The 26646-nt window shown below is 39.9% G+C and overlaps 2 protein-coding genes across 11 annotated transcripts in view; both read left to right on the forward strand.

Annotated features, from left to right (window-relative positions):
• The window catches only part of ESRP1 (epithelial splicing regulatory protein 1), a 62774-nt gene extending 52115 nt beyond the window's left edge, over window positions 1-10659 (forward strand). For 3 of the 5 annotated variants that reach the window (XM_058564625.1, XM_058564622.1, XM_058564619.1), the window contains 2 exons: window positions 1174-1282; window positions 9113-10659. In XM_058564625.1, the coding sequence (XP_058420608.1) occupies window positions 1174-1248 (75 nt within the window). In that variant the 3' untranslated portion in view covers window positions 1249-1282; window positions 9113-10659. The remainder of the gene's footprint in view (window positions 1-1173; window positions 1283-9112) is intronic. The other 2 variants (XM_058564621.1, XM_058564623.1) reach the window with 1 other exon arrangement.
• Window positions 10660-19047: 8388 nt separating this feature from the next.
• DPY19L4 (dpy-19 like 4) overlaps window positions 19048-26646 on the forward strand; it is a 66865-nt gene continuing 59266 nt past the window's right edge. For all 6 annotated transcript variants that reach the window (XM_058564626.1, XM_058564629.1, XM_058564628.1 and 3 more), the window contains exon 1: window positions 19048-19122. In XM_058564626.1, coding sequence (XP_058420609.1) covers window positions 19107-19122 — 16 coding nt within the window. In that variant the 5' untranslated portion in view covers window positions 19048-19106. The remainder of the gene's footprint in view (window positions 19123-26646) is intronic.

A 26646-nucleotide genomic window follows, 5' to 3' on the forward strand; every position in this document is an offset into this window, starting at 1 on the left:
TGGGGGTGTAAAGCTGGAAAGGGCAAGGATTTTCAAAAAGGGAAGAATTCTGACAGCCAAAGCAAGATGCAAGACATGGGTTCTGCTATCAAATCTGCAATCTTGTAAAGTTAAAGTACCTGAGTTAGGCCCATTTGATAAATGAGATTAATAGAATGAGGACGGAATTTATGAAGACAAACTACCATGAAATATTTGGTAATAAGAATGTCATTCTGGTCGTGAAAGTAAACCTGTATCTATACTTTAGTTGAAGACCCTCTTATTCTGAAATGGACTCTCAGATATCCTTACACAATTCCTTTAACTTTTCCATTTGCTATTTGCTTTACTCTTGACTGTCAATGGCTTTGCATTTTCAATAGTGCTAGTTTTTGTTTCTCCTCAAAAGACTGTTAATCATTCTCTTTTTGGGCCTCTCACTACTAAGATTTTTACTTGCTGTCCTACTGAGAGAATTAGATTGATATTACAAATACATTTAATACTATTTAAAGTTCACAGAGTTGTTTGGAGATATTGGGCTTATTGTACAACACCTTGCAAATAGTTGTTGCTCAAATATTTGATACCTAGTCACAACTGTGGTATCATGGAAACTGTACCATTAGAAAGATCTGAAGTATTTGGTGGTGTTTATCATGGTATGGTGTTATTTTTTTTTTTAAGTTTTTTTTTTTGTGAGGAAGACCAGCCCTGAGCTAACATCCGATGCCAATACTCCTCTTTTTGCTGAGGAAGACTGGCCCTGGGCTAACATCCATGCCCATCTTCCTCCACTTTATATGGGACGCCACCACAGCATGGCTTGACAAGCTGTGCGTCAGTGCGCGCCTGGGATCTGAACCGGCAAACCCCGGGCCGCTGCAGCGGAGTGCGTGCACTTAACTGCTTGCGCCACCGGGCCGGCCCCATGGTGTTCTTTTTTTATCCGTGTGTTCAATCAACTTCCCTCCTAGACAGGATTTGTATGGTATTTAGACGTGTTAAGTAAGAAATGAAGACTTGGAATTAGCAGTTACATATATGGCTTATACCAGTGGTAACTTGTTTCCTATCATCTATCTAAATGTCCTATAATACTGTTGGTAGATCTATTCAGTTGAAATACTAACGATCCATAGTGACAGTTTGTCGATCTTTTGATCCTGTTTGTTTTAACTTGCATTTTAGTATGCAACCGAGGATGGACTTGTACACACAAATGACCAGGCCAGGACTCTACCCAAAGAATGGGTTTGTATTTAAGGGCCCCAGCAGTTAGACCATCTCAGAAAAGAAGGTAAGGTTCTATGATGTGCAAGTTAAATTATAAAGGGCCAAATAAATACAGTCAAGAATCTGAAAGAGGTTTTTTTAGGAGTCAGGTGAGAGATTCGTTTTTTTTTTAGTGTGATGTAAGAGTGTCAGAAATGGAGACTGGAATTCAGATTGTCATCTAGGTAGATAGCATCCAAGCAACATTTATGGAAAATAGTTGTATATTATTTTGGGGTAAGGGAAAACTTTTCCTTTTGGAAATTTATTTGCTATATCTTATGTGGAATATAGGGTGGGTTTGCTTTTTTTTTTTTTTTTTAACGTAAAAATTCACATGACATAAAATTAATCATTTTAAATTATATAATTCGGTGGCATTAAATGTGTTTGCAACATTGTGCAACCACCATCTCTATCTAGTTCCAAAATATTTTCAACACTCCAAAAGAAAACCCCATATCCATTAAGCAGTACTCCCTATTTTCCTTCCTTGTAGACGCTGGCAACAAATCTTCCTGTCTATATGGATTTGCCCTTTCTGGATATTTCATGTAAATGAAATCATACCATATATGTTCTTTTGTGACTGGCTTCTTTCACTTCATGTGTTTTTGAGGTTCATCCATGTTGTAGCATGTATCAGTACTTCATTCCTTTTTATGGCTGAATAATATTCCATTGTACGGATATACCACATTTTGTTTATTCATTTATCCATTGATGGGTATTTGGGTTGTTTCCACCTTCTAGCTATTGCAAATAGTGTGGATATGAACATTTACACACAAATATTTGAGTACTTGTTTTTAATTCTCTTGGGTATATATCTATGAGTAGAACCACTGAGTCATATGACAATTCTGTTGAGTTGGGTATACTTTTATCCCCCAGTTTCTTTTTTAAAAAAATTGTGGTAAAATATATGTAACATAAAATTTACCATTTTAACCATTGTTAAGTGTACAGTTTAGCGGCATTAAGTACATTCACATTGTTATGCAACCATCACTGCCATCCTTCTCCAGAACTTTTCATCTTCTTAAACTGAAACTCTGTATACATTACACAATCCGCATTTCACTCTTCTCCCAGCCCCTAGCAACCACTATTCTACTTTCTGTTGCTATGCATCTGACTATTCTAGGTACCCCAAAAGTGGAGTAATACAATATTTGTCCTTTCATGACTAACTTATTTCACTTAGTATAATGTTTTTAAGGTTTGTCTGGGTATACTTTTAAATGTGCTTCATTCCAAAATGATCATGAGGTTTTTGTTGCATCTCTTTATCCTCTTCTAAAACTAAATCTAGAGGGAAGGAAACCGGATAGTTTTTGAAAATAGTTTTTATCTTTCTCTTATTCCATAACCTTTTCTTAAAGGATACCTGCATTCTGTGTGATGCTCCTCAAGAGACAGAGTTGTAAGGACATGGTCAGGAGTTGATGTGGCTTGTTTCTTCATTTTTTATTAGATGTGCTGAAATTGATGTGCTGACGTGTAATTTTCAAATTTTGTTACCATTTTTGTGGCTGAGGACCCTGTAGGCTTCAACCATATGGGTTCTAAATTGGATACAGGGTTATCAGTACAACGTTGTCCTTGGGAAATGACAATTGGTGTCTTAGCCTCTCATTCTGAAGATGTAGAAACCCCAGTTCTGGATTGGAAGTGATGATTCTCTGCCATTTTCAGTGAAGTTTCAAGGAATCTTGGTACTACCAGAGAGCATCTCACCCAGATACTTTGCAGTGGGAGTGGAGTATTTTCTAGTCTACTTCACAGTGGTGAGAACACATTATTCTAGCCTGTTGATGATCTTTTTGGTCCATACCTTGTCTTTCCAAATGTTCTTTATTCAACCCCTTAATGTTGTCTATGAATTTGCTAAGCATACTATCTATATTGTAAAATGAGTATATTGAATAAGAAATGACTAGAAATGTAACCTTTCATTTTCATTAGAAATGTCCAAATTGACCATAACCATTACTTGATACCTCTAATTCTATATTTTTATATATTTGGGGTCATGATAGAATAACAAATTAGGTGTTTCATTAAAATCCTGATGTTTGGGGCCAGCCCTGTGGCTTAGCGGTTAAGTGTGCGTGCTCCGCTACTGGCGGCCGGGTTCGGATCCTGGGCACGCACCAACGCACCACTTGTCAGGCCATGCTGGGGCGGCATCCCACATACAGCAACTGGAAGGATGTGCAACTATAGCATGCAACTATTCACTGGGACTTTGGGGGAAAAAAAGGAGAATTGGCAATAGATGTTAGCACAGGGCCGGTCTTCCTCAGCAAAAAGAGGAGGATTGGCATGGATGTTGGCTCAGGGCTGATCTTCCTTTACCAAAAAAACAAAAAAAAATTCTGATGTTTGTATTTTCTTATTTTAATAACATCAGATTAATCTACGTTTATATTGAGAAATTTTAAAAATTCACATGGAGTACTGTGTGAAATATTTGGCATAAGTTATCTCATTTAATTATCTCAACAACCCTGGGAAGTAAGGATCATAAAAGTATTGTGTGCTTATTATAAAGCATTTGCAATATATAGACAGGTACAAAGAAATCACTAATAGTCCCACCTCCAGAAATAACCACAATGAATATTTCTTTTAAGCTTCTTTTTTTATAGCCCTCATGTAATTTTGGACCTTGTTTCCTTCACCTTAACCTTATATTGTGACTATATATTGGTACAGTTTTCTCCTCGGCCATATTGATATCAAATTCATCATCACCAGTCATCTTTTAGACCAATAAAGCGGCTTATGCTCTTAAAGCACTTCTATATCTACAGTCTCATTTGAGTCTCACCACAGCCCTATGGGGCATCAGGGCAGGTACCCATGGCTGCATTTCATAAATGAGGAAATGAAACCCAGAGAGGTTAGACAGCTTTCACAGAGTCACATAGCTGATGACCAAGCTGACCAAAAGACCATCACTTCTAGCTTCAGCCTTGGTGCTCTTTTCTGATGACCAAATAAGAGCATGGCAGAGTAAGTTCTTGTAGTGGGCTGAATGGTGGCCTCAAATATGTGTCCACATCCTAATCCCTGGAACCTGTGGCTATTACTTTTACCTGGCGAAAGATGTAAATTAAGGATCTGGAGGGGAGGAGTTTATCCTGGATTATCTGGGTGGGCCCTAAATGCAATTATAAGAGAGGCAGGGGCAGGTCAGACAGACACATATAGGAGAGGAGGAGGCAGTGTGGCCATGGAGGCAGAGATTGGAGTGATGCGGACACAAACCAAGGAGCACCTGCAGCCGCCAGGAGCTGAAAGAGGCAGAGAAGAGATAGCTCCCTAGAGCCCCCGGAGGGTGTGCAGCCTGGCTGACCCCTTGATTTTTGACTTCTGGCCTCCAGAATTGTGAGAGAATAAATTTCTGTTTTTCCAAGCCACTAAATTTGTGGTAATTTGTAACAGCAGCCGCAGGAAACTAATACAGCTCTCTAAAAATTTATTTATTTAAAGAATGATGTTGCTGCTGGTTATAGAATCAGGTGAGGTAGCCAAAGCCCATGATAAGGTAAAAAAGCCCCCCTGTTCTGTCTCCTCGTGTGGCCTTTTCCCCTCAACCTAGCTGACATGTGTTGACTATCCCCAAGGACTACTGTAGATATGCCTCTTTTTTGTCATAAAAGATCCCCACGGATAGCTCACAAGCCACTGAAGATGCCCAAGGGGGCCTCCAGGGAAGGAGGTTTGATGGCTGGCTGGAAAAAAAGCCTCCTCAGATGGCCAGAGCTTGCTTGTTTGTTTTTCCCCAGCTCTTGTTGTTGTTGTTTTTTTTAAAGCTCCAAGTCTCGTATTCCTAGGGTCTCAAAGGAGCAGGTCAGCTCATAAATTTAAATCAGTCAACAAGTGCTTGGATATAACTATATTTTCTTATATATTGAGATGGCAGATTTTTCTTTTATTATTGATGTCTTAATAGTTTATAATTTTGTGAAATTTTAGCTGTACATTATTGTTTGTCAGTCACCATATAAATGCCTCCCTTCACCCCTGTGCCCAACCCCCTAGCCCCTGGTAACCACCAAACTGTTCTCTCTGTCCGTGTGTTAGTTTATATTCCACATATGAGTGAAATCATGCGGTGTTTGCCTTTCTCTTTCTGGCTTATTTTGCTTAACATAATACCCTCCAGGCCCATCCATGTTGTTGCAAATGGGACAATTTTGTCTTTTTTTATAGATCTTTTTTTTTTTTTTGATGAGAAAGCTTAGCCCTGAGCTAATATATGTTGCCAATCCTCCTCTTTTTGGGGAGGAAGATTGGCCCTGGGCTAACATGCCCATCTTCCTCTACTTTATATATGGGACGGCACCACAGCATGGCTTGATAAGCGGTGTGTAGGTCCGCACCCGGGATCTGGGCCTATGAACCCCGGGCCGCCAAAGCGGAGCACGCAAACTTAACTGCTAGGCCACTGGCCCAGCCCCGAGGTGGCAGATCTTTAAGGTGACATTTCCCTACTCTATAAAATGGGCATAAAATCCCTTCTACGTATGTGACTTCACATTTTTGAGGGGTGAGAATCAGGTGGATTAGTGAGTATAAACAAGTTTTATGAACCCATAAAGTTATATTTATATACAAATAAGAATTGTATTGTGGTGATTACAATAATCATTGCAAAACCATTGCCCCTGTAATTCAAGGTATCTTTTGGATAATAAACAGTGTTCATAATCGACAAGACTTCTCTCTCTCCTCTCTCGACTACTATTTACAATAGTAGGCAAGAACAGCTAAATGGGGCCGGCCCTGTGGCTTAGCGGTTAAGTGCGCGGCTCTGCTGCTGGCGGCCCGGGCTCGGATCCCGGGCGCGCACCGACGCACTGCTTCTCCGGCCATGCTGAGGCCACGTCCCACATACAGCAACTGGAAGGATGTGCAGCTATGACACACAACTATCTACTGGGGCTTTGGGGGGAAAATGAATAAATAAATAAAATCTTTAAAAAAAATAAAAATAATAAAAAAAAAGAACAGGTAGATGAATGCTGAGTCTATTGATTTAAACGACAAAAGGCTGTCAAACAAACTTTCTTTATTAAAGAATCTGAGTTACGGGTTTTATTTTAGCTTTTGTATAAGGAAGAAGAAACTGTTCTCTGTCCTCACAAAGAAATCTCACAAGTGACTTATACTTTTCAGAAAAGAGATGTCAAAATTACAAATATTACAACTAATCAGAATTGCAGCCTTTTTAGGGGGTTTAGGTTCATTTCATAGGATATAACATCAGTTCGTGAAATCTAGACATCTTAAAAGACTTCTTTGTACATAGTACTTTTTTTGTGTGTGTGTGAGGAAGATCAGCCCTGAGCTAACATCTATTGCCAATTCTCCTTTTTTTTTCCCTTGTCTCCCCAAAGCCCCAGTAGATAGTTGTATGTCGTAGTTGCACATCCCTCTAGTTGCTGTATGTGGGACACCACCTCAGCATGGCTGGACAAGCGGTGCGTCGGTGCACGCTCGGATCAGAACCCGGGCTGCCAGTTGTACATAGTACTTTTAATGACAGTTTAGTGCAAAATAAAACATATTTTGTCACAGATCTTACTAGAAAGGAAAGACAGATTCCTGAATGTTTGCAGTTGTAACTTCAAAATTCTCTTTGCATAATAGTGTTTACTTTTCTGTAGGTGAAGGGGAATAGGAAACATTTTCTGCTTACCCTAGATTTTTTGTTTTGTTGTGTTTTTTTGCCAGCAGCTAGGAGTCTGCAGTTGTATTGCTAAACACTAAAGTTCCATTGGATACCACTGGGATGAAAAGGCAGGTTAAACTTTTAACTTCTTCCATCCCTTTTCACATTTTCACGGAAGACGAGGGTATAGTTTTCAGTATCTACAGTGGTTTCCTACTGGAATAATAATAATATTGGCTGAGCAGAGGGAAGGTGGAATTTCACTGACTCTGATAACAGGCCCGGAGTTGACTGACTTGGCTGGATCCAAGGGCTCACCGTCAGCCGCTCGCTCCATGAGGTGCCTCCAGCAACTTTTGGCTTACGCCCTTCCATTTTCAGTCCAGAAGCAAGCCAGGAATTCAGTTTCACTGGCCTGGCTTAAGTCCATCTCTGAAACCGTTGTGGACAGGGACACGCAGGGCTCTGATTGGCAGTGTCTGGCCACTCACTGGGCTCAGTGGTAAAGTGGCCTCTTTACAGGCTTGCGACTGGTTGAGGGGGCGTTATTTTAGGAAAATTCGGGTGCTATTGCCAAAAGAAGGGTGAAATAGATTTTGGGCAATAATGTTGGGTCAATGATAGAGATTCTCTTATCTGTATTTAGTATCCAAAGAGACGCTTTCAGCGCACAGTGTTTTAAGCTAAGTGTTAAATTATGGTCACTTTGTAAACTGCATTTTAAAAATGAATTCTAACAAACAAGTATTTCTCTGTTTTTTAAATCTGTATCAATTTTAGAATCTCTGTCATTAAAGCAAATCTAATCTTGACCACTATTTCAAACTGGCCATATGTACAAGACTGAACTCGGAAGAGCTATTTTCATTTCTATCTTTATTTCTGTTTTTCATTTACATGTGAAAGTATGCACAATGCCTAGTTAAAGTTTTCATTTTAAAGATTTTGTGTGGTATGTAAGTGAAATAGCACAATGGAATCAGTCTGTGTTCAAATTCTGGATCTGCCAATTATTGGCTTACTTGGCTCTGTGCCTTAGTTCCTGCATCTGTAAAATGGGGATAACATGGTAATAGGGTGGTTGTGAGGATGAAATAAAGTAATCCACATAAATGTTGCTTATCAACTAGTCACTGGCATGTTTGCTTTCATGTCATTCCTCAATGCTTCTTATTGATTCAAATATTTTTGTTTGAAATTTCACATACTAGAATTTAATTTTAAAAATTTGTCTTAATGGTTTTGTTTATTTTTAAAATGGTATTGTGGGCCGGCCCCGTGGCTTAGCGGTTAAGTGCACGCGCTCCGCTGCTGGCGGCCCGGGTTCTGATCCCGGGCGCGCACCGATGCACCGCTTCTCTGGCCATGCTGAGGCTGCGTCCCACATGCAGCAACTAGATGGATGTGCAGCTGTGACATGCAACTATCTACTGGGGCTTTGGGGGAAAAAAAAAATAAATAAAATTATATATAAAATGGTATTGAGCCTCTAATATCAGAAGAATGCTGTGATAACTTGGGGACCCAGACTAAGGAATGAATAAAATAGTCTCCACACAGGAGTCAAGTGGGGGGCTGAAAACATACACATTATTCCAGGTGTGATAATGCAAAGCGCAGGGAGTTGTGGTAATGCCAGTTATCACATAAACTTCACTTGCCAGCGCTGTACTCCCTGGGAATTTGCCATGTAAATGCCAACTATGTTTCTGTAAAATAAAGATTTAGACTACCACAAGGCTTTTTTTAGACCTTTTGGAATTCAAAATCTTTTTTTTTTATTTTTAGATTTATGATTTTATTCAATGGCCATGACCCCCCAATGTTATTCTTTTCTCAGATCCAGAGATGTTAAGTAACTCTCACAATGTCACAGAGCTAATAGGATTCAAAGATAGACCTGCCTGGTTCCCACACTTATCAGTTCTTCTTTTGACTTGGAATTCTTTATTAAATAGGGAAAATTAAAAGCTTCTAGAAGAATAAGGTTTTGGGAAAAGGGGAATTCTTCCTCACTACTGGCAGGAACATAAATGGATATAACCTTCCTAGGGAACAGTTTGGCAGTATGTATTAAATATCTAAAAATGTTCAAAATCATTTTTTAATGGCTACTAAGAATTGAAAAATTTAGAGACTATAATATTTCCTTTTATTCATTTTTTTCAGTGTTTGAAAGATGTATGGTGATCCTGAAACCATCAGACGTAAGACAGCTTCTAGCAACTTCAGGGGAAGTATGTCTACACTCAGGCTGCAGTATTTTCAGCAAACATGATTGGACAGTGGGCCTGTGCTCTGTCTTTTGGTGGAGTGAAAAATTTGAGCCAGTGAAGCCAAATCCGTATAGCAAGCAGCATGCCTGGCTCCTTGCTGATTGCAAATAGGCATTTAAAATGTGAATTTGAAATTGGATATCTCCATTACTTCCAGGTACCATGGCATCATAGCTGTTTCCTAAGTTTTAAGTCTTGGGAAAAAACAATACTCCACTAATATCTACCATCTCCACCAGGAGCTCTGTAATGGAAACTTCATTTTTGTGTGTTCCCACTCTTCTCTCTCCATCTCCCTATCTTCTGCACAATCATGCCCTTTTACTAAGTACTTCAAGAATAAGGTCTTGGAATACTTAAATCACAAACTTAAGAAATAAAACTAATATTTTCCCAGTCTTTTGGCCATCATGATGTCTTATAGTTAAAAACGAATAAATATTTTTTTAAACACCTTGGGATAAATTAGAAGAAATAGCACACCCACTACAAAATATACATGGTTAAGTAGTTGGATCTTTTTCTCAGCAGGTACCAGTTGTAAATAAGAATGAACTAGGGGCCAAAATGCGAAACCAAAAATGAAGCAGCTACAGGTAGTTAGTAATTTCTAGTTTGAACTGTAACTGAATATTGTGGCTTCATATGTATTATTTTATATTGTACTTTTCTTATTATTGATGGTTTGGACTCTAATAAGTGAAATTCCATAGTTTTTAATATCACAAAAATGAGAATATTTGAACAGTGTATTCTAGACAGCAATATACTAACTGAACTGAAGTGAATGCTTGTATATATTAAGATAGCCTTAAGCCTTTTTCTCTAATGCCTTAACTGTCAAATAATTAAAACTTTTAAAAGCATAGGATTCTAGTCAGCATGCTAGACTGAGGTAAACACTGATGTGATTAGAGCAGGGACTGCCACTGTCAGTGTTTCCCACTGTGTTTAGCTGTGTTCATGCTACGGAAGTGCAATATTAGACACTAGCTAGCTAGTACTGCTGCCTCGTGTAACTCCAGAGAGGAAAACAGGATTTGATTAACTAAGTGCACATGTTTCTTTAAGTTACTCATATCGTCCTTGGCTTGGATGCAATGCCGTGCAGATTTATGTGGCTGCTATTTTTATTTACTTTGCATTACTTTCATTAACACCTTGAATGGAGAGCCAAACATTCCCTCTTCAGCTGACCAGCAATGGCCCTTTAACTACAGTAGTAAAAATAAAAATAAAAAACACAAACCATTTTGTGTGGAAATTGGTGATAACTGGCACTTAAGATCAGAAAAAAAGTTCTTTATACTTGATGCCTTAAGATGCTGTCTGCCCAAAGCTCTGAAAGACTTTAAGATAGGCAGGAAGACTTGCTGCAGTACTACTGAGTTTTTGTAGAATTGTTACATTTGATAATAAAACTCGCTTGTTTAATCTCAATGTTTGCGTTCTTTTTTATTACTAGGAGAGTTGTTGTAATGGTGGAAGGGTGTGGGTAAGCCATCTTTTCCTGAGGTGGTAAGGTTTTGCCCTAAGCTTTGCATAGGTGTTTGTAAAAGCTATCAATGATAAATGCACTCCAGGTATAGTTCAAACAACCATCCTTAGAGCATAAATCATTGAAACTTTGATTTTGAAATTCTTAACCATTATGGTAGTCGAAGATAGTAATATTTGGCCCTTGTGTCATATTACTGGAGCTCTATTTGCTTGACAATTTGAAAAATCTATTTAAGCCACATAAAACTAATAAGATCTAGAACTTCAGTGTTTCTGAATCCCATACACTCCTCCTTTATTCTAATTACTGTCTTTGCTGATGCCAAGTTCTCCAATATTCTCTCATCCAAATTCTATCCATTCCTTAGGACCACAGTTAAGTCTTGCCTAACTTCTACCATTTCAGAGTTACATATATTGTCAGTATCACTTACTTGACATATATACGCTTGGTATAGAGCTCAAGTGTATCAATTCCAAATTTAAATATATTTATTTATTTAGTGTGTTTGTGTGTGTGTGAGGAAGATTGGCCCTGAGCTAACATCCATGCCGATCCTCCTCTTTTTGCTGAGGAAGACTGGCCCTGGGCTAACATCCGTGCCCATCTTCCTCCACTTTATATGGGACGCCGCCACAGCATGGCCTGACAAGCGGCCTGTTGCTGCGCGCCCGGCATCCGAACCTGGGCAGCCAGCGGCGGAGCACGCGCACTTAACCACTACGCGCACTTAACCACTACGCTGTGGCCCCTCAATTCCAAATTTAGATTATAACCTCACAGGCAGGAAGTATTTCTCTCAATGTCTAGCACACATGTCTTGACCGAGTATGCCCTTGTTAAGCATTCATTGGATGATGTTTTATTCACCTGGGAGAGTTTTTCCGTCCTAGTCCTTACCAACGTGATGTACAAAAATGGAGCGGTTGCTTTCAGGTTTGTACTTCAGCTTTGGGTCTCTGCCATCATCTGCAAGGAGGCAGCAGCGTTCTCTCAGCAAGCTGAGGTTCTGACCATGTTCCTCTTGGCTTTGATGTCTCTGGCAGGCATTTAATGTTGGCCAGGCTATTCCCTGCCTTAACAAAGTCTGAGTTGCCTGGGCTAAACTGGTTTTCCTATTTACCTCCCTGAAATAGTACCGTGTGGCTGCTCTCCTCGTGGCAAAAAAAATGGGCAGTCAGGAGGATGTGGAATTGAGTAAGGCTGATGGGGTAAAAAGGGAGGATGAGAGTAAAGAGGACAGAACACAAAAAAGATCTTAAAGGTCCATCGCTTAGGTTTATAGTTGATTACATAATTTCTCCTCTCTCTGCTTTCCCCAGCTCTTTGCGGGAAAACAATTGTTTTGAAAACATATAGAAAAGTAGATAGAGTAATATAATGAACACTATGTACTCTACCCAGTTTCAACAGTTATGAACTAGGCCAGTTTGCTTTATATTTCTTTCCACTTTCCCCACTGTTTTATTATTTTGAAGCAAATTCTTTGGATCAAGTTTAAAATGGAGCTACAGCTTTAAAATTGGGCCATCGTAGGAAGTCCTGCTCTTAATGAGAAAACAAAAAGGATAAATAGGAATGAACGGGCAGAAATTTTCTGTTTCTGGATGTCTTCTGTTCAAGGTTGAATCTCTACAGTTGTACTCATTGCCTCGAAAGAGTATACTATAAGCTACAAGACAACTGCTGAGATCATGTATGCCCAACAATAATAAGCATTGTATTTGTTAAATGAATCTTCACAACCTCTTACAGTAGGTACTATTATTATTTTATAGACTAGGAAATTGAAGCGTAGGTTAAGTAAAACCTGCTCACAGTTGCACAGAAAGTAAAGGAAGAGATCTGGAAGATAAAGTAAGAGACCGGTTGATGTGGTTAGTACTCTCATAGTTGCTGCTTTATCTGCTCTGGCTCTTTTCTTAGCATTGCGCAAATGTAGTTCATTGTCTCCAGTGTCACAGAGTGGGGCTTCATAGTGTTCCTGCCTTTTTGCTCTATTGCCAGCATGCCATTAATTCAGCAGCTGAATTATTCAGTAGCTGCACATTGTTGCTGTTCTAAAAGTGAATGTTGATAAATGGGTAACAAAGCTGCTGGTTACACACTTAAATTTGATCCTGTGTTTTATAACTGAAACCGGTGTGATAGTAAACACAAGAAACACATTTTAAAAAATCAATGTGGAATTCTCAGCTTGTTCTGGTTCTCAGCCTCCTTTGTGATTCATCCTTCCCTACCTGATGGTGTTTCTCATGGTTCCTACCCCCAGGCGCCTTCTCCATCTATCCATTCTCTGGGCAAACTCATTCCTTTACTTCCACACCCCTCGGCAAAGCTAGAAACGTCTATACCCGACAATATAACGGACATTTCCATTTGGACGTCTCCCTAGGCATTTCAAATTCAACATGCTTACAATAGAACTTATCTTTCTGTGTCCAAAAACCTGCTGCTGCTTGTGTTCTTTTTACTTCAGGAACCACCAGCATGTACTGCCGGGTGTTAAGAAAGTCATCCTTAACTTCCTCTCCTCACCATCCTAGGCACCAGTGTCTCTCACTTTTTTTTTTGCCTCAACATTGGACTCCTTTTATCAAATTATGCTTTCCTCTATTGCCAGAATGCTTTTTTAAAAAAAAAAACTTTTAAATTAAAAACACAGCTCTGATTACGTGTTTTTTAAACCACTTATTGAGGTATGAGTGAGATACAAAAGGCTGTACATACTTAATGTATACAATTTGATGAGTTTGGAGATTAGTATACACCGGTGAAACCATCACCACAATAATGCCACAAACATCCATCACCTCCAAACATTTCCTCCCACACTCCTTATTGTATTTCCTCCCACACTCCTTATTGTTTTGTGTATGTGGGATAAGAACACAACATAATGATTATGTGTTCTTAAAATCTTTTTATTAAAGGTTCCCATTTGCTACAGGAAACACCTGTGTATGACTACATGCTATTGCATGAGCTGACTCCTGCCTACCTCTTGAGCTTTTTTCAAGGCACTCTTCCCCTCATGCTGTACACTTTATTGTACACTTTATTGTTTTTTGCAGGAGAGATGGGCTTTAGCCTTTGTTTCCTCTGCCTGAAATACCCCTTTTCTGTTAGTCCTCTCTTTGACTAACTGCTACTCAGAAATCTTATTTTCTGAGGAAGGCCTTTTCTGACTCACTAGACTTCGTGAGAGCTCCCCATATTTTAACTTCCATCACAGCCTCGTGTAACTTCTTTCCCACTGTATCCTTAGTAACTAGCCAGTGCTTGGGATATATAAATAAATAAATATTTGTTGAATGAATAAATTTATGTTCATTCCTGCAGAGAAAACTAATGTGATTCTACAGTTTTCTTTTAAGAATTTTATAAATTCAAACATTGCTAAACAGCAAAAATTGTTTTCTTTAGCACCATTTAAAAAAAATGCTTAAAATGTTAGTATTAATCCAGTTATTAATGGTAAGCTTTTTACAATGAAGTACAAATTCAAGAGTCACTTTTTACATTGAAGTACACATCCAAAGAGAATTTGGTATGAAATTTACCTAAACAGGATGATTTTGGCTGCTTCTGCCATCTATCCGACACATAATACTACTGGCTATTCAGGGTCCTTTTCTCAGCTGGAGTGTTTATCCAGGATTCTAAGAGGATTTTAAAATTTATCTATATTTAAATCATGTCATAATTGGTGAATAATTTTTTTTACTGTATTAACACAAAAAAGTCACAGCAATTTCCCTGTTACACATAAACTGTTAGAGTGATAAGTCATAATTTCTGTGGGAAACATTTTTTTCCCCCAAAATCATTGTGCTCTTTTGGTTTTAAGATATCTAGGGGCCGGCCCTGTGGCTTGGTGGTTAAGCGCATGCGCTCTGCTACTCGCGGCCCGGGCACCGATGCACCACTTCTCCGGCCATACTGAGGCCGCGTCCCACATACAGCCACTAGAAGGATGTGCAACTATGACATACAACTATCTACTGGGGCTTTGGGGGCAAAAAAAAAAAGGAGGAGGATTGGCAATAGATGTTAGCTCAGAGCCAGTCTTCCTCAGCAAAAAGAGGAGGATTAGCACGGATGTTAGCTCAGGGCTGATCTTCCTCACAACAACGGCTGATCTTCCTCACAACAACAACAACAACAAAAAGATATCTAGAATTTGGAAGTGGGATTAGTTGTCAGCCCGGCAGGTCTAGAATGCCTGGTAAGTCATCTGCACACTGGTTGAGAAGTTCAGCAGCAGCTCCAGGACGGCACTAGGCCCACCCAAGTCTAGCCCGAGCCCTTTGTGGGGTGGGAAAACACCAGAAGAAATTTCATGTGTCAGGACTTTAGGAATGGCAGATTCTTTTCTGAATTAATACAACTGAGGTACTCAGAGTCCACCTGCTATCTAACTGCCTTCCCTCTATTCTAAGAAAGAATTCAATTTGTTATCTACGTGTGCCCAGAAGACCTGAGAGTAATCAATGCTACATGGCTTTTAATAAGCAAGTCTCAATCCATAAATAGGATTGACAGAGCTAGCAAAAACAAACAAAAAACCAAACCAAACCAAACCAAAACCAGGATACTCAATTAAATGGGAATTTCAGATAAACAACAAATAATTTTTAGTATAAGTGTGGTCCAAATATTGAATGGGACATATTATACTAAAGTGTCCTGTATTTTATCTGGCAACTCTAATATAATTCAATTCAATTTCACAAATATTTAGGGGGCTTACTATCTGAAAGAAGAGAGGACGAGATCTTGGTACAAAGTCAGCAACCTTTGTCTACTAAAATAGAAGCTTCGCCTGGGAAAATCTCAATAATAGGCCACTTAGTACCAATAATGCTTTGCTTTATTTATGAGTATTATTTCATACGACCATTTGGTCAAAAATCTCTTTCTAGAGGAGTTTTAACTAGAAAAAAACTGTACTTTAGAAAATGTCCTAAAATGTCTAATACATTCAATTTAAAAATGTTTAAATAGAATACTCACTGTTTAATACATCCCACTTGGGAGGATTATACAGTCCCAGTTTGACTCTGTTGGTTTGTACGATTGTAGCTCTCCCAGACAGCGGAAAAGAAAGACAGCTGACCCTTGTGATGAGTGATAATACGGCAAATGTATTCAGGAGGCACTGAAGCACAGCTTCAAACAGTGACGATAAGGTGTGGCCTGCTTGAGAAACAGCTGCAGGAGGAACTGACAGTATGTCCCATTATCTCCCTTTTTACATAAAAGGTATAGGAAAAAGAAAAAAACACTGATCCATAGTCACAATTAGAACTAGTGACAAGCTGAGACAAAATAGCTTCAAATCAAAGGATTGTTCTCACGCATAGTGCAACTTAGGTTGGTCTTCTAAGCCACACACACAGCTAATACTATTATCAACAATTTTTAAGTCAATTCCCAAAATAATTGTCTACAACGTATTTGCAAAGAATTGAAAGGATGGGATAAAACGTGACCAAAATATAAGCCAGGATATGATGGTGGTAAGGGTGTTTGGTGTTTTCAAAGATGAACTGATCACATTTGGTTCAGAATGGTGCATCTGCCCACGCCTGGGACCCGAACCTGGGAACCCCGGGCTGCCAAAGTGGAGTGCGCGAACTTAACCACTACGCCACCGGGCCAGCCCCAACACGGGGGCTTTTGTTTTATATTCTCGTATCCTGGTAGCACATTGTGCCTGGCACATAGAAAGCACATGATTAATTTCAAGATAGAAATCTCAGGACTCTTCATCATTTATCACATCCAATTCGTCATCAGGCCCTGTAGAATTTATCTCTAGCACCTTTTGAATCCATTCTCTGAATATTTTTATTTCCATTGCCTTATGCGAAGCCTTTATTTCTTACCCAGTTTACTACAATAGTCTCCTAATCTATATTTCCTAAAGACCTAACTTCTTAAAATAAAGAACATTTCACATCACTTCCTAAAAATAATCATTGCCTACAGAAGCAGTCCTCAAATTCTTAGAGGTGGTAGAAAATCATATTGTTCTCTGAGAGTAAATTGTAAATAAAAGACCATTTGAGAAAATGAGAGGTGTTTAGGATTGGTCAAGGTGTGGCAAAGGGTAATGAAATGACCCTTCAAATTTTGGTCTGGAAACTAGAAGCCCATGGTTTGCAATAGTAAAATCGTCAATCCAGTTATCTTTGGAAGTTATCTTAGGACCATGTGTCCACTAGTTATGTGCATTACCATCTGGAAGCAGCTGGTCTTGTGGAATTACGGAATGACCTACTGAGAACTCAGCTACAATGCCTCCTACAAGGAAATATCTTGAGCTGTTAAAATTCTTTTTGGATTTAGCATACATTTTGAATCAAAAATTGCCAATTTCTCAAGTAGCAAAATTACCCTGGTTTGGGAATAGAATGATCCACTCTTACTATCCTTATGTGGAGGTTTTAGGGTTTGTTGACCTTAAGCAAATAGGCAGCAGTTATTTCTTCAGCAAAATGGGTTTACTCGGAATCAGCAAAGAACCACAATTCAAGGCCTGCAACCACACGGAGCTACCTGCAAGTCCCCAGCAGCAAGGGGAGAAGAAACTGTTCACGTAGGGAAGAGGAAGGGGGGGGGGCTGTTGTAAATAGAGAGTCCATTGGAGGAACTGAGAGTTCCAAGTGTAGTGGCTTTCGTTGGCTGAGTTGTGACAGTCTCATTGGCTGGATTTCTTGACCCATCAAGGAGGAAATCTTTCTACTTCCTAGTTGGGCTCTGCTATGGAGGTAGGGCATGAGAGCTCCCCCTTTTGGCCTCCAGACTCCATTTTAAAGAGGTTTCTGTTTATTAATTTCCACCGGTTGAAGAGAAAAATGTTTCTACCAGGGAACAGAATCACGATTCCACTGATTTCTATCTAAAGATCGAACAATTCTCTCTTTTCTTTCATATTTCTATTTCACTTTAAGAAGCTATTTCTTCTATCCACTCCTGCATAGAGCAGCCAAATTTACAATTACATCCATCAGTCACCTTCTGTGATCATGAAGGAACTATAGGAGGAATGCACATCACCTCAAGACCCTTGACTTGGACAACAGAGGTCCTCAGGGGCCACTGTCTTGTTCTCCCATGAGGTGGAGCCCTTGAAGTGCAGCTCATCTGATAAGCAGGACACTCCGGTATCTGCTTCCACGTACGTGGGCCCTGCCATGTCTTGCAGTTTTCAAGGTCCATACATTCTGTTGTCTCTCTACTTTGACCCAGGACTTTTCCGGCTCACTGGTACCCTCCACTGTGTTTCTAACTCCCGGTCCAGTGTTGTTTGACAGCAAGACAAATTTACAAGTAACCAAAGACTTAAAAACAGTTCCTGCAACTGTTTTTGCACAGCGTTGAAAACTGATAGCTTCTCCCCAAATATCCTAACTTGATAAAGGTGCTACTAGGAGAACCTTGCTGCCTGCTAAGAATGGGCCATCCATAATTACCCTATGACTTAAGTGAGTCTTTGTGCTTTTTTCTCTCCCTCTAAAATGGGCTTTTGTCAGTCCCTAAATCTACTTCTAAGCGCTGTTGCGGAAAAGGTTCTGGTGTTCGTTGGAGAATGCCAGATATAAAAAAAAGTATAACAAGTTAAGACTATGTTCCCGTGCTGTGGAATGTCCGAAAGCATCCCGCTCCCCGCACTATTCACAATATTACTGCTTGTTAAAATAATCTCATAAAGTGCAAACGTATTTGTTTAACCAGTTTGGGTGGTTAAAAACACCAAGTTCCAAGTACCGCTTCCTTCTCGTCGTGGTCAAGCGGCCTACGCTCCACGCGCCGCCCCGAGCGCTTCGCCGCGCCCTGGCCTCACGCCGAGGGGCCCGGCAGGCCCCGCAGCCCGGAGCCCGCGCCAGCTCCGCCCGGCTTCGTGGCCTGCAGCTCGCTGGGCTCGGCTTCCTCTCCGCAAGGGGGCGGGCATGCGGCCGGATGTGGAAGCTGTAACTGATGCTCTTCTGTCTCTCCCTGGGTGGAATCACAAAGTCCCGCAAAGCACTCTCGGGCGCCCAGCTTTCCGTAGCGGCGGGACACAGCGGCCTCGCTTTCCCCAGGGCAGCCGGCTGGGAGCGCCCGCGTGGGCGGCACCACCGGCGCCGAGGCGTCTTCCTGCCTGCGCAGGCCCAGGCGCGCCAGCCAAACGCTCCGGCCGCCCGCCGCTCCCGGCACTCTGGTTCCCGGGCCGCCCAGGGGGACGCAGTTGGCGGCGACACCGGAGGGGGGCGGCTCAGGAAGTGGGGGCGTGGCGGCCCGCAGCGGGCCTGGGGCGGCGGAGGGGTTCCGCAAGGCGGAGGGCGGGAGACTCCGGGCCGCGTGGGAGCAGGAGCGCGCCCCGGCCTCCGCGGCGACGATGGCGGAGGGAGAAGGTGACCGCCCCGGGGTCCAGCTGTCGCCGGAGGTCTCGGGAAGGAGGGGCGGGGGCGCGAGGGCCCGGAGGCCGCGCGCGGAGGGCGGGGAGGAGCGGGGCGGCGGGGGAGGTTTGCGGAGAGATTCAGACGGCGCCGAGTGAGCGGCCCGCAGTGGTGTGGGCCCGAGTGGGCAGCAACGGTGGCGCTCGAAGTTGGGGGTCGGGTAGGAGGAGAAGAAGCTGCGGGCGAGCGGTTGAGAGGGAGGGCTGAGAGCACACAGCTAAGGGGGTGGGGACATAGTTTGCGTGAGAAGGGTGGGTTGAGGTGCCGAGTGCATATTGGGAAGTGACAGCTTGACCGGGTGCCCCGCATTGAGCGCGCTCTCTAGGGGTCTGTGGATGCCGACAGTGCCCGGCGGCGAGGAGCCGCGCGCCCGGGGTAGGAAGAGGCGGGGATGTCGGGTCAGCACGGCCAGGTGAATTGGGAGGGGACGAGCCAGCAGAAACTGGCGATGGCCGAGTCCACTGCAGGTAAGGGGGAAGGCAAAGGGCGAAGGGCTGTAAGTGGTTTTGGGGGACTAGGAGGCCAGAGTGCTTTGAGGGTGGAAGTGGGTGGGCTGGAGAAACCTTTCCATGCCCCTTCAGGGCCAATACCAGGAAAATTCATTCATTCAGCAGTATTTATTCATAGATGATGAGAGATAGGAGAGAAAAATGGGGAGTTGCGAGGAACTTAGCTAGTGTTAGATATCGTATTATAGGAAACATTCACGGCAGCATAACTTGATGATACCCGTACTAGTCTCAGGAACGGGTACACAGGACAGGGTCTCTTGATTGAGCAGTTAGATTTTTTCATTCTGGTGGAGAACATGACTTTTTACCTTATTGAGTGGAGTTGTGAATGTCGTCTATTTAGATTTAAGCCTTACTGACCTAGTGCAAGAAAGAGTTTCAAGAATTTAGGGGAAAGCGATTTTTAAAAAGTTAATTCTAAGAAAGTTGCTGCTCTGCCCCATTCTCACGCTTGCGTCGTATTTGCTTCCTCTTCCTTGAGTTTTCAGTGTTAAAACTGATCTAAATTTAAGACGCTCTACCTAAAAACAGCTTCAAAACCAAAGCTATTCGTAGTTGGTAAGGAAGAATGTAGTTCTATTTGTTGCCTTGATTTTATCTTGATTTCAGTATATTATTTAAAACATTTCTTGATATTTTTTCCTTTTCCGACTAATTGCAAATCTATGGGGGTAGGTTGATGAGCTAGCTTGTATGTTTCCGTGAGCACTTTCATGCTTCAAGCAAAGCGTGAAAAAGATTAATACTACAGCACTGACCGTCTTTAATATACATCATACAAAATGAGAAATTGTTTTAGGAGATTATAGTTACACCCAATTAAATAGATACAATGTGGAACCAATTAAAAAGACCATATAATCTAGTGAAATTTAGTTATGTGATATAAAGTGAAAAATGATTTTTGGTTGTAGAATTATAGATCACCCAAAGCAATGAAATACATCTTATATGGAACAGTGAATGGATTGCAGTGGTGTTAAAACATAGTTTCATTCAACAAATTTTTAATTCCATAAACATTTGGGTGCCTACTGTGTTAGGTGCTGGGATATGATAGTCAACAAAGAATGAGTCAATTCTCATCATGATAATAATGCTAGTAATGATATTTATAGCAAACGTGTCTATGTGCCAGGCATTGTTCTGAGTGCTTTACATTTATTTGGCACTCTATACTTTTTTTCAAAACACTTGTTATCTTGTATTCACTGTATTAAAATGAGACTGAATAGTCTATCTATTTTACTTGTATCCTGATGTTCGCTATATCTGTTTTTGCTCATCCTTCATATTCACTTGGATCCTCTTCATTGTCCCACTTTTTCTCTTAAGTAAATACTCTGAGAATTTCATCTCCAAAAACATCTTCCTTGATGCTGTGGAGGGTCAGGGCGTTTATATTTATGCCTTCTGAAAGAAATGTTAGAGCGAAGAAAGAAGTGACAACTTTGAGCAGTATTAACACTTCACTTGGAAATTGCTAGGTATGGTCTGCATGGACACTTGCAAGCCTATTTGTAGCCCTACTAATGATCTCATGTGATGATCACTGGACCAGAGACTGAAATAGCAGGTTATTTTTGTAGCTATGTTATTTTCATTGTTTGACTTTTTCTTTACAATGCTAAAGGTGTAGGGTAGTGAAAAGGAAACTTGAATTCTATCCCAGAGCTTTCCTATCAGAATTAATAGTCTAGTTTGTCCACCGCTTTGGCCTTTGTTGCTTATCCACCTAGAGGTAGATTCCTGCATTTGTTCATCAGTTATGATCGATGAGGTGAAATTTGCATCCAATCTTTTGTTTCTTGGTGACAGGCAAAAAATTAGCTTTTTGGGGACGAGGTTGAAGCGATTGGCTAAAATGAATACTGTATTTCCCAAGTTGTACTTTTTGCTCCCACAGTTTAATGCCACTGAAATTGGTATGTCTTAAATTCAGTGTATGCATTTAATATGGTAGGTTTTTTTCCCTAAAAAACTGTTATTAAATAGTATCTTAAAAGGTGTGGCATGTTAGAAGCAAGAAAATATTATAAATCCTTTATAGATTATTTATTTGGTTTTTTTTTTTTTTTTTTTGTGAGTAAGATCAGCCCTGAGCTAACATCCATGCTAATCCTCCTCTTTTTGCTGAGGAAGACCGGCTCTGAGCTAACATCTATTGGCAATCCTCCTCCTTTCTTTTTCCCCCCCAAAGCCCCAGTAGATAGTTGTACGTCATAGTTGCACGTCCCTCTAGTTGCTGTATGTGGGACGCGGCCTCAGCATGGCCGGAGAAACGGTGCCTTGGTGCGCGCCCGGGATCCGAACCTGGGCCGCCAGTAGCGGAGCGAGCATACTTAACTGCTAAGCCACGGGGCTGGCCCTATAGATTATTTATTTGTATGGTCCTTTGTCATTGCTAATATAAATTCTTGAGAGATGACTATTAAGATTTTTATATTTCATAGATTGGGGATCTATGCAAAATTTTTGTGTAAATTGTACTTTTGTAAATAAAATCCATCTATATACACAGAGAACGCTTTATTAAAGTCCCTGTAGAGTGATGCATTTTATAAAGAAATTTTTTAAAAAAGGAAAATGATAGCTTTTTGTAAAGAACACTTTTTATGTGAATATTCCCTTCCCAATTTATCTTTAAGTGTGTGCTTTTAGACTCTGTCTAATAATCTAATAAAAGATTATTAGACCTGTCTAACCCAGTGGTCACATACATTTGTTAACTACCTCAATAGATCTGTTAACTTGATTTCTGAAATTATCCAATTAAATTTTTTTAAAAATCTGATAATATTCATATGTTTAATCATGCATGTGTAACTGTTAAGTACTCTTCTTGCGGTTATATTTTTTCTTTGTATTCTTTTTTAATAAAATTAAAAATAATAACTTGTATCTGAAGACTTTATTTGGCTTTACATAAGTCTTCATTCTTGTTGACTACTTCTAATTTTTGCTTTAACCCATAGTGGGGGAAAATTAAAAGGGCATCATGAAGAAGGAAGATGATAATATTTATTAGTTGGCCCAGATTTGTATGCAAAAATACTCAAAATCCTCAGTATGGCTTTTTTAAGAATAACATCATTTTTTAATGTATTGATTGGCTTTGCTACTTAAAATGACTACAAAATTAATGATAGTATAGAAATGGTTAAAAATTAGACTAGTCAGACTGAATCCAGTAAATGTACAGTATTTTTTTCTCACTATGCCAGTGTTTAAAGATATTTTTGCAAACATGAATTTGCTTTGAAGCTATTTAAAAATACATTTATTTTATTCATTTTCCATAGTAAACTTAGAGAACCATCCATCTGACCATCAGCAACAGTAGCTGATTCATTTCTCCTTTTTTGACTTCTTTTTAGGCTCATATTTGATAGACTAAAGTCATTACTAAGAGAAAAGAAAAGCTCTCCTTTGCTTCTCTAAGGAGGAGATAACTTCTTGTACCACCTTATAACTTGACAGGACATTCTGCACCTACACAACAGTCGTAGTCTACCCCATAAGATAATTAATTCTAGGGAGAAAAAGTAGTGAAGTTGAAGACAGTAAATTCCTATTTAATTTGAAATTTAGTTTACTGGTTTTGAGGTACTTTCTGCATTACATTTTTTTTTTTTTTTTTTTTTTTTTTTTTACATTTTTATTGATATTTTAATGGTTTCTAACATTGTGAGATTTTGGGTTGTACATTTTTGTTTGTCCTTCACCCCATATATGACTCCCTTCACCCCTTGTGCCCACCCCCCACCCCCACTTCCCGGGTAACCACAGTCCAGTTTTCTCTGTCCATGTGTTGGTTTATATTCCACATATGAGTGAGATCATACAGTGTTTGTCTTTCTCTTTCTGGCTTATTTCACTTAACATAATACGCTCCAGGCCCATCCATGTTGTTGCAAATGGGACGATTTTGTCTTTTTTTATGGCTGAGTAGTATTCCATTGTATATATATACCACATTTTCTTAATCCAATCGTCAGTCGAGGGACACTTAGGTTGCTTCCACTTCTTGGCTATGGTGAATAATGCTGCAATGAACATAGGGGTGCATAAGCCTCTTTGGATTGTTGATTTCAGGTGCGTTGGATAGATTCCCAGTAGTGGGATGGCTGGATCATAGGGCATCTCTATTTTTAATTCTTTGAGGAATCTCCATACCGTTTTCCATAGAGGCTGCACCAATTTGCATTCCCACCAGCTGTGTATGAGGGTTCCTGTTTCTCCACATCCTCTCCAACATTTGTTGTTTTTTGTCTTGGTGATTATAGCCATTCTAACGGGCGTGAGGTGGTATCTTAGTGTTGTTTTGATTTGCATTTCCCTGATGATTAGTGATGTTGAGCATCTTTTCATGTGCCTATTGGCCATCTGTATATCTTCCTTGGAGAGGTGTCTGTTCATTTCCTCTGCCCATTTTTTGATCGGGTTGTTTGTTTTTTTGTTGTTCAATTGTGTGAGTTCTTTATATATTATGGAGATCAACCCCTTGTCAGATGTATGTTTTGCAAATATTCTCTCCCAGCTGGTTGGTTGTTTGTTCATCTTGATTCTGATTTCATTTGTCTTATAAAAGCTCTTTAGTCTGATAAAGTCCCACTTGTTTATTTTTTCTTTAGTTTCCCTAGTCTGGGTAGGCATGTCATCCGAAAAGATTCCTTTAAACCCAATGTCAAATAGTGTGTTGCCTATATTTTCTTCTATGAGTTTTATAGTTTCAGGTCTCACCTTCAGGTCTTTGATCCATTTTGAGTTAATTTTTGTGTATGGCGATAGCACATGGTCCACTTTCATTCTTTTGCATGTGGATGTCCAGTTTTCCCAACACCATTTATTGAAGAGACTTTCCTTTCTCCATTGCATGTCCTTAGCACCTTTGTCGAAAATTAGCTGTCCGTATATGTGTGGTTTTATTCCTGGGCTTTCAATTCTGTTCCATTGATCTGTGTGTCTGTTTTTGTACCAGTACCATGCTGTTTTGATTACTATTGCTTTGTAGTATGTTTTGAAGTCAGGAATTGTGATGCCTCCTGCTTTGTTCTTTTTCTTTAGGATTTCTTTAGCTATTCGGGGTCTTTTGTTGCCCCATATAAATTTTAGTATTCTTTTTTCTATTTCTGTGAAGAATGTCATTGGGATTCTGATTGGGATTGCATTGAATCTGTAGATTGCTTTAGGTAATATAGACATTTTAACTATGTTTATTCTTCCAATCCACGTGCATGGGATATCTTTCCATTTCTTTATGTCATCGTAGATTTCCCTCAATAATGTCTTGTAGTTCTCATTGTATAGGTCCTTCACCTCCTTGGTAAGATTTATTCCTAGGTATTTTATTCTTTTTGGTGCTATTGTAAATGGTATTATCTTTTTGAGCTCTCTTTCTGTTAGTTCATTATTAGCATATAGAAATGCAACTGATTTTTGTAGATTGATTTTGTACCCTGCAACTTTGCTGTAGTTGTTGATTGTTTCTAACAGTTTTCCAACAGATTCTTTAGGGTTTTCTATATATACAATCATGTCATCTGCAAATAGTGAGAGTTTCACTTCTTCGTTACCTATTTGGATTCCTTTTATTCCTTTTTCTTGCCTAATTGCTCTGGCCAAAACCTCCAGTACTATGTTGAACAGGAGTGGTGAGAGTGGGCAGCCCTGCCTCGTTCCTGTTCTCAGAGGAATGGCTTTCAGTCTTTCCCCGTTGAGTATGATGTTAGCTGTGGGTTTGTCATATATGGCCTTTATTATGTTGAGGTACTTTCCTTCTATTCCCAATTTATTGAGAGTTTTTATCATAAATGGATGTTGTATCTTGTCAAATGCCTTCTCTGCGTCTATTGAGATGATCATGTGGTTTTTATTCTTTGTTTTGTTGATGTGATGTATCACGTTGATTGATTTGCGGATGTTGAACCATCCCTGCGTCTCTGGTATAAATCCCACTTGATCATGGTGTATGATCTTTTTAATATATTGTTGTATTCGGTTTGCCAATATTTTGTTGAGGATTTTTGCATCAATGTTCATCAGCGATATTGGCCTGTAATTTTCTTTCTTTGTATTGTCTTTGTCTGGTTTCGGTATCAGGGTGATGTTGGCCTCGTAGAATGATTCAGGAAGTGTTCCATCTTCCTCTATTTTTTGGAATAGTTTGAGGAGGATGGGTATTAAATCTTCTTTGAATGTTTGGTAAAATTCACTGGAGAAGCCATCTGGTCCTGGACTTTTATTTTTTGGGAGGTTTTTGATTACTATTTCAATCTCTTTACTTGTGATTGGTCTATTCAGATTCTCCATTTCTTCTTGGTTCAATTTTGGGAGGTTGTATAAGTCTAAGAATTTATCCATTTCTTCTAGATTGTCCAATTTGTTGGCATATAATTTCTCATAGTATTCTCTTATAATCCTCTGTATTTCCATGGTATCCGTTGTAATTTCTCCTCTTTCATTTCTAATTTTATTTACTTGAGCCTTTTCTCTTTTTTTCTTAGTTAGCCTGGCTAAGGGTTTGTCTATTTTGTTTATCTTCTCGAAGAACCAACTCTTTGTTTCATTAATCCTTTCTACTGTTTTTTTGGTCTCAATATCATTTATTTCTGCTCTGATTTTTATTATTTCTCTCCTTCTGCTGGCTTTGGGCTTTGTTTGTTCTTCTTTTTCTAGTTCTGTTAGGTGTAATTTAAGGTTGCCTATTAGGGCTTTTTCTTGTTTGTTAAGGTGGGCTTGTATCGCTATGAGTTTCCCTCTCAGGACCGCTTTTGCTGCGTCCCATATGGTTTGATATGGCATGTTATCATTTTCATTTGTTTCCAGATAGTTTTTGATTTCTCCTTTAATTTCATCAATGATCCATTGGTTGTTCAGTAGCATGTTGTTTAATCTCCACATTTTTGTCACTTTCCCAGTTTTTTTTTCCTGGTTCATTTCCAGTTTCATAGCCTTATGGTCTGAA

Source organism: Diceros bicornis, chromosome 21, assembly GCF_020826845.1.
Source record: "Diceros bicornis minor isolate mBicDic1 chromosome 21, mDicBic1.mat.cur, whole genome shotgun sequence".
In the NCBI taxonomy this organism is placed as follows: domain Eukaryota; kingdom Metazoa; phylum Chordata; class Mammalia; order Perissodactyla; family Rhinocerotidae; genus Diceros; species Diceros bicornis.